This window comes from Microtus pennsylvanicus, chromosome 10 (assembly GCF_037038515.1).
Source record: "Microtus pennsylvanicus isolate mMicPen1 chromosome 10, mMicPen1.hap1, whole genome shotgun sequence".
Classification (NCBI taxonomy): Eukaryota; Metazoa; Chordata; class Mammalia; order Rodentia; family Cricetidae; genus Microtus; species Microtus pennsylvanicus.
The window spans coordinates 50447932-50461713 of NC_134588.1; the positions used below are offsets into that span (position 1 = coordinate 50447932).

Consider the following 13782-nt stretch of genomic DNA (forward strand, 5'->3'; position numbering starts at 1 on the left):
AGCACTAACCCTGGCATAGGCAGGCCCTCCTAATATGGGGACCTGACTAACGAGGCAGCTCTTAACCCTTTAGTGCCCTGAGGGTTATTACTGAACACCCCAGTTGGAATAGGCTCCTTATATTCTGGGCCTGTCCACCGTGTGTGCCTCCACACCCACTTACCCAGACTCCCTGCTTTTCTCTCAGTTCCTCAAATATGTTGCTTCCTCTCTTCCCTGGCCTTCAAGCATGCCTTCCCTCCCTCTGCTCCCAGCCCCTCTACTTGATGCTTCCACTGGAGAATTCTAGCTGTGCGAAGCCTCCTTTTTCCTCCTGTACTCGGGGTGACCACAGACCCGGCTTTACCTGTCGCTTAGTATGCTACTTGGTAACTGCCTATTCATTTCCTGTCGCCACCCTGTAAACAGATGAGGGCAGCACGAAAGTCTTTGTCTTGTCTGCCGTTGTATTCCCAGGGCTTGGCCCCCGTTAGTGCAGTGCTAGCTTGTATTGAATACATGGCCACTATGCCAATATGAAAATTGATAGCTGATGATATTTAGGTAAGTACCTTCTGAAGCCCAAAGAAAGGGCCCTTGAGTTAGCCATTGGGCTGCCCTCACCTCTCTTCCCACTTTGCCCCTTTCCATCCTAACCTTCCCACAATAATTTGTATGCATCTTGGTCTGCAATTATTGCAGTCAGCTGGGGCCTGAGGCTCCTTGGTTAACAAAGACTGGAATCTATGTCTAATTTATTAATTTAGTCTATTAATTTGAAAATTGCTTCTATAAAGATGTCTGTATAGTTTTGCCTTATCTTTGAATTTTTTGAGAGTAGGAAGAATGTCTTCATTCTTTTAACATTTAATGTTTCAGGGTATGCGATTTGTAAGTCTTTAAGGCCTCATTTTCCCTCGGAAATCAGATTTCTTCTAGGGCCACTGTGGGAATACATGCAGGGTATATTCAGTGAGATGGCAACTAGACACGCTTCTGAAAGGAGACTGGTTCCAGCATGGACTGGCAAGCTGCTGCCCAGAACAACATGGGCGCCACAGCTTTGTTAGTTGGCAAGAGAGAATTGCTGGGAAAATGCTGTTCCAGGCTGCCCTCTAGTGATCCAAGGCACCACTAGGTCAGAAGCCCTTGAACTTGAGCAGGAAGAGGGAGGGTTGCTGAAACTATAAATGCCGTCCAATAGGATGCCACATTAGCTTGGAAGACCAAGTGTTTTCTTCATCAGAACCTTCGGGGCTCTGCTGCTGTCCTTCCTTGATCCTGCTGCAAAGGACTGACATAGTTGATCTGAGAACATTCAAGCTCATTCTGATGTGAATCACTCACTCTTCTTCACTGACGTGTGTGTGTGTGTGTGTGTGTGTGTGTGTGTGTGTGTGTGTGTGTGTGTGTCTGTGTGGAGAGAGAGAGAGGGAGAGAGAGAGAGGGAGGGGGGAGGAGGAGAGGGAGGGAGGGAGAGAGAGAGAAAGAGAGAGAGAAAGAGTGCCAGCCCTTGGCGTGGATACAAAACTGTTCTTCACCAGACTTAGGGGGAACTGGACCATTCAGCAAACACTTTAGGGAGAATTGCATCAGCCTCTCTTAGTGTTTATACCCAGTCCAATGAATCAGTAATGAGGGGCAGCCCCAGCCCCACTCCTTGTTTTATGCTCCATCATACTCACCCTGATGGCCAGCATTGTCTCAGGGTTTACAAATATATCATACGAACGTCTCTAGAATCACTGGGAATAGGACATTCTTTGTACCATCCAAACAGAAGTGGGGAGAACAGGACAATTGGCTCAAGCTAGGCAACAGCTAGGGTTCACTTTCATGCATCTGTGCTTGTATTCTGTTAAGTAAACTCACTGGCAAGGCAAACAAAGCAAAAGCCACATCTATCTCTCTGTTATGAAAAGGACCCATTCATACGCAGAAACCCAACAGACGATGCTCACTGCAGCAAGGCAATTGTCTCTCTGAATCTCAATACATTTCTTCCTCTGGACAGTTTTAAAGGAAGGCTGTTGTTTTACTTTGGGGCTGTCAGTACAGTGAAATGTTTTCGGAGTCCTGCAACCTGATAAAGTACTCTGACATGCAGCTCAGTACTTGTCTAAATCTTTGATGGATTTTCCATGTGCCGGTTGCACTTCATTGAGCTAGTGCAACGGTTAAATCATATTTAGTGGACATAACACCAGATTTGCACACTGCATTGAGCCCCTAGATATAAAAAGGAAGCCTAGGTAAGACTTGGTACCCATCTTACTACAGGAGAGAGTCCAGAGGGCACTTTGTCTTTGATGCAATGTAATGCATGCCCTACAGGAAATATGAGCTGAGGGGTAGAATAGCACAAGACAGTTATCCTCTCTGTTCCCAGGAGCAAATTGAATAGACCAAAGCTATCCCGGATGCCTCTGATATTCTAATAATTGATGAACATTAGAATTTTCACGGGGATTGGCTAAAGTCACATCATTTGGTTTCAGATTTGCTAGGCCACCTCTTCTTCCATCGTCTCCCTCCCTGACAGTACTCCAGAAACAAGCCACCTCTGGGAAGGTGCCATCTGATTTCAGCTTGCTAATCGGCGTTTCCGGAAAACTTTAAGCATAGACTCACAGAGCCCTTAATGAGAAAGCTCATTAAAAGGCCGTCTAAAACGGTGAAACAGATTACACGCACACACAGCCCACTCTTTTCCTCTTGGTTTCCTCCTCTCCCTCCCAATCTGCGGTGCTAACATGACAAGGTGACATGAGTCATCAGGTGGAACAGAGACCTTGCCGCTCCACTCCAAACAAGCTGTCTCTGCCTCGCCGCCGCCGTGATGACATTCCTCTTGCTTCACTGCGGCAGGAAAATGTTGCCGGCAACAGCAGGAGGGCCGTGTACATGTAATGATGGTCTTGGTAAAGCCTTTGATTGTGTGTATTTGGGTGGAACTTGAGCTTGTAATTGGCAAACGCACACACTGTCTGCAGCAGTCTCTCTCTCTTTAGAAAGCTTGTTTATCCCAGGGCAAGCCAAGTTTCCTTTTTTTTTTTTGGTGGTGGGGGGGTGCATTTCCTGGAATGTTACTTCAGGATGGTAGGGAGTATTCATGGCTAACCCCGTGATAATGTCTTATTAGATCATTCCCTAGCACATTCTCCTGTGAGGAAACCTAATGCTAACTGGGAGTTTCAGGAGGTAAGCTAGACTTCCTGCCTCCTGGCTCAAAAGGAAATGATGGTGGTGCCTGTCTAGTGGGAGGAAGAGATGGGAGGTGGTTATTTTTTTTTTCCTTCTCTTGTCCTGGGAAGTGTGAAAGGAAGACTGCACATACCAAACCTTCCACACCTGGTAAGTGAGCAATGTCTGTGGGGAAGAGGAAATCCTCCCACCATCTTGGCCCTTGACTTACAGGTGTCTTCGGTATTTGAGACTAAAATTCTTGTAACCTCGCTGGGTTCCACGTGCAGGCAGAGAGTCACAAGACCAAATGAGCGGCACCCTCCAATGGCTTGAGTCTGGGGAATTTGGCCAATACCTTGAAGCCTCCATGGCTGCCGTGTCCCAGGCACAGAGCCAGGCACTTGGAAAGCAAAACCTGAGAAATCACCACCTCTTTTCTGAAGTTTTTCCTACTTTTCTTCAGAATAAAGAAACGTTGGCTTATCATAACACCAGATGCTAAGTGCTTTAGTGATTCTATGCAGCAGTCACGAGAAAGTGGCTGAGAGAGAGGGACCGAGTATGTTTTGAGGTTGAGAGAGACCAAGAGTTAGGAAAGGGTGCTCAAACCAGAAGCTGGAATAGGATTTTGAGGGAAAAAGAATTCACTTAAGGAAAGGGAGAGACAGACAGGTGTACACACGTGGTTGAAGGCATTGAGGGTGGCAGAGGGAACTGGAAGCATGACAGAACGGAACAGGCTGAGGAGAGCAAGCAGTGACTGGTTTTAGAAGCCACAAGAAGCCAGCCATGATAGAGACTGACAAGTATCTGTGAGACTAGACAAGCAGGACATCATTGGGGACAGCAAGAACACTCTCAGTGGCACTTGGGATTGGCGCACGGTGGGGTGAGTGAATAAAGTGAAACCAACAAGCATATTCGAAAGGTTTATGGACTTGGCTGTGAGGAGAGGAGATGTCTGTGAATGAGGTAAGAGGTTTTTGTTTTGTTTTTTTTTAATGTACTCAAGTGCTGTGTGGAAGGAGGCTAAGGAGAGAGAGGAGTCAAATTACAAGGGCAAGGTGGGATTAAAGGGGTTAATTCCTAACTCCTACAGTCTGAGGGGTTAAGTGAGATTCCTGTGGTGAAGGCTTTTCTTAAAGATAACCACACCTGTGAAGGATGATTATCCCGCTGTTGAAATAACAGCCCCTCTGCACCCTCACAAGGCATTTGAGCTTGCTTATCTCTTGGCGGCTGAGATAAGCGAATCTTGCTCGGGACAGCCTTTGTGTGTGTGCACGCTCCTTTCCCGTTTCCTCCTGCCACCACTTCAGGCAGCAGAGCCCGAGAACCGCTTGAGCCCTCCTTGACATTTCTTCCTGCCAAACAACATAAGGCACTAGGTCCCCTGGGTCACAACAGGAAGCTGGGGCTTGATAAGCAAGACCCGATTAAGGAGAGGACAGGAGCCTCCCCGTTGTTATTAGGAAGTGGGATTAACATCTAGACCTCTTGGGAACTTTGCTTTCCCGGTTTATTAGCTTTTTATCAGTGAACTGGGGAGCCTGGCCTGGGGGGGGGGGCACATAGACTGTCCTCCCACATCTCAATTTAGGAACTAAAGTCCCACCAGGGCCGAGAATTGTCTGTTTTGTTCACTGTTGGATTCCCATTTGTCTGGCACATGCTGGTGTTTAACGAATGTGTGTTAAGTGAATCACTCCCTCCATTTATGTTCCCACCGATTTGAAAGGAAAGGTTTGTAGACTATAGGCCAACCATCAAGATTTGTGTAGATAAACAGATGCAGAGCAATCAAAATAATTTCAAGAAGTAGATTCTGTGCCAGGCATTTTTCATATAAAAGATCTGTGATCAGAGTCATTTCATAAATGTGGAAGCTGAGATTCAGGAGAGGTCACTTGGTTGAGATGTAGGCTGGAAAGTGATGGAGCTCCCAACTGCCTGACTCTAAAATTTATACTCGTTCTCTTCCAGCCCCTTTTCACTGTTCTTCAACCCACCTTGGACCACATTGAACTTTCCATATTCTCCTGTATGCAATCCCTTACCCAGCCTGTGTCTCCTGACTGGCTGTGTCTTCTGACTGGCCAATCCTGTTGGAAACGGGGGACAGTTAACCTTTCTCTCTGGTCCTACAGCCCCCACTACACCTTTGCGCTTCACTCTGCTAGATGGTGAGACAACGTTTTTGGTCTTTCGAGACAGGATTTCTCTGAGTAGCCCTGGCTGCCCTAGAGCTCGCTCTGTAGACCAAGCTGATGTCACTACTGCCCGGTTGCCTGGTGAGACTCTCAAGGGCAAAGAGTGTGTCTTCTTAGCAAATCTAGCTGTATACTTGCTTCTGTGTCCTAATCCTCACGACCTCTACCAGAGGCAGAGGCAGCTGTTCTTAAGCCTGCTTTACGTACGAGGGAGTGGAAGTTTCGAGAAATTAAACTACGTTCCCAAGATTACAACGAGGAAGTGGCTAAGCCAGGGACCAAATGCAGGTGTGACAAATCCCACAACCCAAATTCCTTTTCTTCACATAGCGATTCTTAGAATTATCTGTATTTCTCGCAGGTTGGCAGTGGTGATAGAGAGGAACACCGACCTGAACAGTGAGACTAGAGAGCTAATGCAGCTTTGTATACATTTCCTCGGGGTGGGTGAGGGAGGGCACGTGCAACGGGAGAATCTCCCTCCCCTGGGGAATGCGGAAACTGAACAGTTTTCATAAAGTTGCTGGGACGTTTGAGAATTTGTTCACTGGTTCCACAGTGATGGCTCCAGTTGGAAAACAGTTGTTTCCCGCAGATGCTGGTGGTGAACTTTGGGGAGATGACCGTCCCCACATCCTGGGTCATCATTGCTTCTAAGTGCTTCCACCTACATGCCAAGAATTTAGCCCAAATGCCTGCTGGTACCTGTTTAAGTCACAGCTTGTAACAGGGCAACCCAGTCGGAGCCTTGTTCTAGTAATCGCGTTGTGCTTCCCTGTGTGTGTGTGTGTGTGTGTGTGTGTGTGTGTACTCACACTTTTAAATCTTACACAGTCTGCTCTGAGATGAAACCAATGCACTTTTAAGCTTATGGCTTTATGGACCGGGGCGGTTGCTCCTAACTATGTGCTAGCATTTCTTCCTGTTCTTGTCCTTCAACTGCAGGCATCCCCAGAGGGCCGCTTTCACTTTATTCTTTTCTTGGGGGAATTATTCTCTTTTCTGGGCCTGAGAGACTGTAAAATTCCTATAAAACCAAGCTGAAGACTCCAAGCAGAGCAGGCTTTACAATGCATTGTATAATACCTTCTTTGTCTACTCCAGAGGGCATTTGGGGGAAGCACAGTGGGTGGCTGGAGATTGTTGGAGGGGCTCTGGCAGGCAATTAGGGCGATGCTAAACTGCTCGGTTTCCTAGATGTGTAGCCTTGGGCAAGCTACTTAACCCCCTTCAGCCTATATTCCCTGACCTATTAAAGAGTGGGGAAAAATAGTATGCTAGTCTTCCGATATCTAGGACCATTGTGAGGGTTAATGAAATCATGTAAAAGCACTTGGTAACTGCTCTGCTATGAGAAACCAACACGTGCTCCCTTCTAACACTGGTTGTCATTGCTCTCGATGATAATGGTGAAGCTGTTTGGGTGACAGTGATTTGAAACCTATGAAACACCGTGAAAAGGTGAAATATGGATGACAACGAAGAAGATGGACATGTGGAGAAATGAGACCCAGGCTGAATGGTAACCAGAGCAGCACACAGGAAAAATCCTATCCTAATGCTGTCTGTCCCTGCCACCACCCAGCAATGAGACCTTGGGCCACATCCCATTTACTCTGTTTCTTACAAATGAGGCAGTTTAATGAGAATATCTTTGCTGTATTCCTGTGTGCCGAGGTTGGCCTTGAACTCACAGAGATCCTCTTGCCTCTGCCTTCCAAGTGCTGGGACTATCCTGAACTCCATCTCAGGTCAGAAATCCTGATTCCATGGGTGGTGGAAAAATCACTTGCATAGCAAACCTTCGATTATTCCTGGGATGGAGAAGTAGTTCCTGGCCATTCCTCGGATCAATGTCAAAGCACATCTCTGAAGCCGATAAACACTAGCTCCCCTGGAATGATCAGAATTCACGTCCTGGGAAAGAGTACCGAAAAAACAAACTCTGCCTCCACATCTCAAGCATTTTGGAGGACATCACAAGATGATAATTCATATAACTATGATAGCAATGCTGAACTAGAATAAATGAAGACTAAATTATGCCCAGTAGCCATAAACTCAGGTAAGGAATTATGTGCAAGAACCCTTAAAACGGGGGTTGGAATGATGGGGTCAGCAGTTAGGAGCGAGCATTTACTGCTCTTTGCGAATTCCATCCCCAGCAACTACAAGGCTAACAAATGCTCTGACTCCCTCTTCTGGCCTCCATGGATTCTTGCATGTGTTGCACATAAATGCATGTACACACACACACACACACACACACACACACACACGGATAAATAAATAATAATAAAGCCTAACAAACAAACACCTTTGGAATTCATGGCTTCAGTTATGCGGTGCCTGCAGCTTTCCTAGACAGCTTGTAGAGTTCCTTGTTTGCATCCTCTTGACATTCACTGGGTGTTTGCTATGTGCTAGACATGGAGGTGAACTCGGAGGCAGCCTCTGTTTTTGAGTTGTGTTATTGGATAGCACACTTTTGCTGTGGAGGATCCTTGTACATTCCGAGCACTGTCCTGTACTGAGATTATATTGCTTGTCTACTGTTCTGTGAAAACAGAGAGGTTTGTGTATCCAACTTTGGCTTGCTTCTTCATCCCCAGGCCTCCGGCGGCTCCTGGATGTTAAATATTATCTCTCCGTGTTATTTGCAGCAGAAGGAAGAATCATCTGTTACTCTTTTACTTCCCTAATGAGCCCTCAAGCTGGTGTGCAGGGCAGCAATGGATCTCCTGCCTCCTTTGGAGAAGACAAATGATGGTTTGGATTTAACTGCTTGATGTTAATCTTCAGGACTCAACTTTTATTCTTCTTGTTTCTTCGTTCTGCCTCACTCCCAAATAAAACTAAATAACCAGGACAACCAGAAACAATAGCTGAAAGTAGACAACAAGGTGTGGTGGCAACACCTTGATGGGCAGGCTAGATGTTTCCTTTGCTACCATGGTAACTACTACTAAACAGCGTGCCTTGCTGTTGACTGCTCTCTGTAAATGTGAAACTTCTTTTACATACAAGTGCTCAGACAAACTCAACTACCTGAAATACTTTCAACATCTCTCAAGACTCTTCTTAAATAGATGCCTACTAATTTCTTCAGATTGTTTTATAAATGTTGAATGCAGTATTGAGAAGCTTCCTTATACTCAATGAACTTCATGTTTTCTGGGATTGGCAGAATATTGTGAAAACAATAGTAGAACATTTTTCTGGGGCTAGGACAATGTCTTGGTGAGTAAAAGCGCTTGCTGTACAAACATGAGGACCAGAGTTTAATCCCAACACCCTCCTAAAAAGCCAGGAGTGGTCCTGGGTGTGCTTCTCTAAGCCTAGTGCTGAGGGAGATGGAGACAGGAGGATGCCTGGGGCTTGCTTAGCACCTCCTCTAGGGCCAGTGAGGGGCCCTGCTTTGAAGGAATAAAGCAGAAAGTGAAAGATCAATACACCCACCATCCTCCTCTGACCTCTGAGTGAGTACAGGCATGTTCACCCGTATGCATACATGAACATATACCACACATGTGTTTCTGCTATCATATACTTGCACATAAAAAAATTTCCATTAAAGTACTTAGTTGAAAATATAAAGAGAGGGGGCTGGAGAGATGGCTCAAAGGTTAAGAGCATTGCCTGCTCTTCGAAAGGTCCTGAGTTCAATTCCCAGCAACCACATGGTGGCTCACAACCATCTGTAATAAGATCTGGTACCCTCTTCTGGCCTGCAGGCATACATGCAGGAAGAACACTGTATAGATAATAAATAAATAAACCTTTAAAAAAAAAAGAAAAGAAAAAGAGACTTAACACTTAAAGTTGTTTCTAATTATCTGAAGAATTAATACTAGATAACTGAGTTCTCATTCAACAATTCTTTAGGTATACATCTATTAAATACTTAAAAGTGTCAAGCATTATACAAATACTGTAAATATAAATAAGATTAAGAAATGTTGCCAGGGCTGGGTGTGGCGGTGTATACTTTTAATCCCAGCACTCTGGAGGTACCAGTTGGAGCTCAAATTGTTTGTTTACAAAGCCATAGCAATTAATACTCAGAACAAATGATTCTGGTTACATCACAAATTTGAGATTTCTTGTTGTTGACTATTTTTTGGCAACTATAACTTTTCCCCCTAGGTGCTAGTGACCAAGCTCAGGGCCTCACAGGCTAGGTTGGTGCTCTACTACAGAGTTACACTACCAACCTAAGAAGGCCATTTGGTGGTGGCATTGCATTTCTCCACAATTCCTGGCTTCTTTCCATTTTTTCGACTTGCTGAGGATCGAGCAGGCAAGCGCTGGGCCACTGTGCTACATCTCCAGCTCCTGGTTTCATCTCATATGCTTGGTGATTAGCAGTTTACAAAGGGTTTGGATGTCTGTCTCATTGGAAACACAGGTTTTGAGACATTTTACCACGTTCTGGACATTGCTTCCCTTCTGTTGTATGTATGTGAAGCTAAAGTTCCCAGTAAATGTTGTAATGACAGTGTCCTCTACTACACACCTGAGATGGATATTTGGTCTTGGATTTCTCAACCATCAAAGCCTCTAGGCCATAGTCTCAGAAATGCATTCTTATTTCAGTTTTGCTTTATGGTTTCCCTTCATTCAATTGCTGTTCATTCATGTTCAGTGCCTTCTTTTTATGGAAGAGTTAATTGAGGGCAAGAACCATTAAGGAAGGGGTCAAAGAAGTGGTAGTATTGGGTTTCAATCTGTGACCTATATACTCCTTGATCAGATGTCTTTTAAAGACACTATGGTGTCATTAAATTCTATTTATCCAATGGTACAGTCTCCCCAGTATATCACATACCTCTCATATAGTGCTGGTATATATTTGGTTGCTGTTGCAAGTATGTCTAACCAGTTTATTTTTAATATGTAATATATATTTAGTATATAATAAAATAAATTTATGTAATATTTATAGAATTATTTAATAATAAACAATAAATAATAATATATTATATATTTATTGTGTGTGTACATATGTCATAGGCTAGCATTTGGAGTTCAGAGGACAATTTTTGGGAATAGGTTCTCTCCTTCCACGATGCAGGTTCTGGAGATTGAATTCAGTTGTCAAGCTTGATAACAAGCACCTTTAACCATTCAGCCATCATGCCAATTCCTAACCAGTTTTATATAATATTTCATATATAATAATGTTGTTTTTAATTCTTCCATGATGTACCTTTGCACCTAGGGATTATGTGGTCACTGAATCACATTTACTAAATGTTAAACCTGATCTAAGCAGGCCTTTGGAACATGGAAACCATTGAGTTTTGATTTCAGTTTCCTCATTAATTTATATTTTGAGACATGCTTTAACTATGTAGCCCTGACTGGCCAGGAATTGGCTATGTAGGCCAGGCTGGCCTCAGATTTATGGAGAGTCATCTCTCTGCCTTCTTCTGAGTGATGGGATTAGAGGCGTTTGTCATCATGTTCATTCATCTTTTATTTTTACTTGAGACGGGGTCTCACTCTGTAGCTCGGGCTGATTCGAATGTTAGACTTTTTTTCTTGTCTCTGTCTCCTGGGTCCCCGGGAGTACAGGCGTGTGCCCAGCTGGCTTCGGTCTAATTGGACATTCTCTTTGGATTTGCTTAGGATCCGTTAACGCCAGATCGTTAGCAACAGTTTAGTTTCATCATAATTAATCCTGTGTGAGAAAATTAGTGGCAGGGACCCTAGCAAGGTGTTTGAATGCAGACATCAAAGGATTCACCTTAGTACTTCTTTCTGATAGAGAACCCTGGAACTACTGCAGAAATATAGTAGCTTCCAAATCCAGATTTTGTTGATGCTGTTGTTTAGTTTTTCAAGACAGGATTTCTCTGTGTAGCCCTGGCTGTCCTGGAACGCGCTCTGTAGACCAGGCTGGCCTCCAACTCACAAAAATCCACCTGCTTCCGTGTCCCCCCTCCAAGGGCTGGGACTAAAGGGTTGTACCACCACCACTTGGCGCTGAATACAGATTTTACATAATTCCAGCACCCAGGAAGCAGAGACAGGAAGATCACATCTTTTAGGCCAGCCTGCTTAACACAGCGAGTTCCAGGGCAGTGAGAGCTACATAGTTAGACTGTCGTTTCAAAAAAAAAAAAAAAGTTAATCTGAGGTAATCGAATCCTTTTCCTCATGCTTCCTTTTTGCTTTTCTGCACCGAGGACGGACTCCAGGGCTGTGCGCCCCGTGGTCTAGCCTTAGAAGCAGGCTGCAGCTGCTGGCCCCTGGGCGGACAGAGCGAGCCCCACCCGCTGGGTCACAGGTCGCCCGGTCCTCGGGGCGCGTCCAGGGACGCCTTTCCGCTCTCCCGCGGGCTCTTCCTGCCACGCGCTGGCCACGCCCCTCACGAGTTTCAGCTAGTCATGGCGGCGCGGCTGTGTGCACGGCACCTCCTTTCGACGTGGCTCTACAGGTGCAAGCCCGACTCTTGCCCAGAGCCCCCCAGTACCGGCCCCCGGGTACACCCGAGAAAACCAGCCCCGTTTTCTTCTTTGCAGGCCAGCCGCGCAGAGCCAAGGCCGGCACTACCGCGCTGCACTCTGCTCCGAGTTGAAGCGTCCCCTGGTCATTGAAGAGGTGGCTTCCCGCCCTGTCGGGCCACAGGAGGTAGGGTGACAGACTTGACCCCTGGATGCCTCCATGTATGGTTCAAAATCTCCGTCTATCTCGGCCACACAGTAGATGGCTTCCTGCCGCAGTCAAGATCCTAGTTCCCAAGCATAGGGGGTGACCCGGAGGCTAGAGCGCATCCACTCTGGGCTGGAAGATCAAGCCCTTTCAAGGTTCACAGAAAGGCCAAAACTGTCAGGAAGCAGTCTCTCAAAAACTCACGCATAGGCCCCTTTCCAAAACTCCAGAGCAGTTGCCTTAGAAACAGCATCTGATTTACACACGGCTTTACATAACAATAGAGATAAAAGGACCCTTATCCTTCGCTTAGCCCCTCGTCAGCATCAAATTATCTGCCCTTCCCACTCTCCCAAACCCCAATCTAGTGAATACATGCCTGAGCCCCTCTGAAGCCCTGCAGTAATTTGGTATTTTTTCCTGTGTGGTTTCACCACATAGGTGAAAGCCACCTTGGCTTTGCCTAGGGACCACAGGGGTGACAGTACGTGACAAACACTTAGTGAAGGATGCAGAACTTGAAACAGGGTGGAGCCGGCAAGTGACTTCACGCTAGGGATCGCCGACGGGAGGCAGAAACGCAGCTGCAGCCCTAAAGGTCACCAGAATGGAGGTTGTGGTTAAAATGGATTGCTTGGAAGAGCATGTGATAGCAGTTTCTCCCGACTCACGTGCCCAGAGCTCCTCTTGAATCATTCCTTTCTGGGGGAATTGGTGCTTTTTTTGTTTTTTAACACACCACGTAATCCAGACTGACCTTGAGTTTAGGATCTTGCACCAGCTTCCAGAGCACAGAAATGCCTCACCACTCTTGGCTAAATTGTTCTTAAAATCAAAAAGGAGTGCATTGAGGACCTGTGAGTCAATAATTACTCCAAGGCTGGGAAGTTAGCTCGTGAGAGCCATATTTACACTATTGTTATTCCAACATTAAATCCCTGGAGTTTGGAATGAACTCTGGCACTTAGCACCTGCCTAAAGAATAGAGAAATGCTGTAAGCAGCGGTGGGCGCACGCCTTTAATCAATCCCAGCACTCAGGAGGCAGAGGCAGGCGGATCTCTGTGAGTTAGAGGCCAGCCTGGTCTACAGAGCAAGTTTCAAGAAAGCTATTACACAGAGCAACCCTGTCTCGAAAACCAAAATGAATTGAGAAATGAATGCTTTTTGTGGATGAAAAATGGCTTCTAACCACTTTGCCACCTCTGTACTAAACTTAAACAAGTAAATACTATTGGTTTGGAATTCTGACTGGCATCTTCTGGGATTCCAGAGTCTGTTGGGATATGTTCTCTAGTGAGTACGGGTGTCATCTGGGCCTGTTCAGACAGATTGCTGAGCCTTTACTTCCCACGTATGATTCAGCATGGGGTGTGGCCTGAAAGTCTGAATTTTTTACTTTCTTTCTTTTTCTTTAGACAGTTCCTATGTATCCCTGGCTGACCTGGAACTCACAGAGATCTGCCTTGCTCTGCCTTCTCAGTGCTGTCATTAAAGGCACATGCCTCCACACCTGCCAAAGTGTGAGTTTCTAAGAAATCCCCAGGGGTTGCTGAGGTTGGCCCAGGACCTTTTGAGACTCACTGGTTCCCCAGAAAGCTTAGAGCAGTGGTTTTCAACCTGTGAGTTGTCACCCCTTTGGGGGCCAAACCACCCTTTCACAGGGGTCTCCTATCAGATATCCTGCAGAGCGGATATTTACATTACAGTTCACAACAGCAGCAACATGACAGTTATGAAGTAGCAATGCA

The 13782-nt window shown here is 45.8% G+C and overlaps 1 protein-coding gene across 1 annotated transcript in view; it reads left to right on the forward strand.

Annotated features, from left to right (window-relative positions):
* Nucleotides 1-4107: 4107 nt before the first annotated feature.
* Nucleotides 4108-13782, forward strand: part of LOC142858716 (quinone oxidoreductase-like protein 2) — a 45699-nt gene continuing 36024 nt past the window's right edge. Inside the window, exons 1-3 of the mRNA XM_075988345.1 lie at nt 4108-4137; nt 11567-11817; nt 11903-12011. Of these exons, the coding sequence (XP_075844460.1) occupies nt 4123-4137; nt 11567-11817; nt 11903-12011 (375 nt within the window). The 5' untranslated portion in view covers nt 4108-4122. The remainder of the gene's footprint in view (nt 4138-11566; nt 11818-11902; nt 12012-13782) is intronic.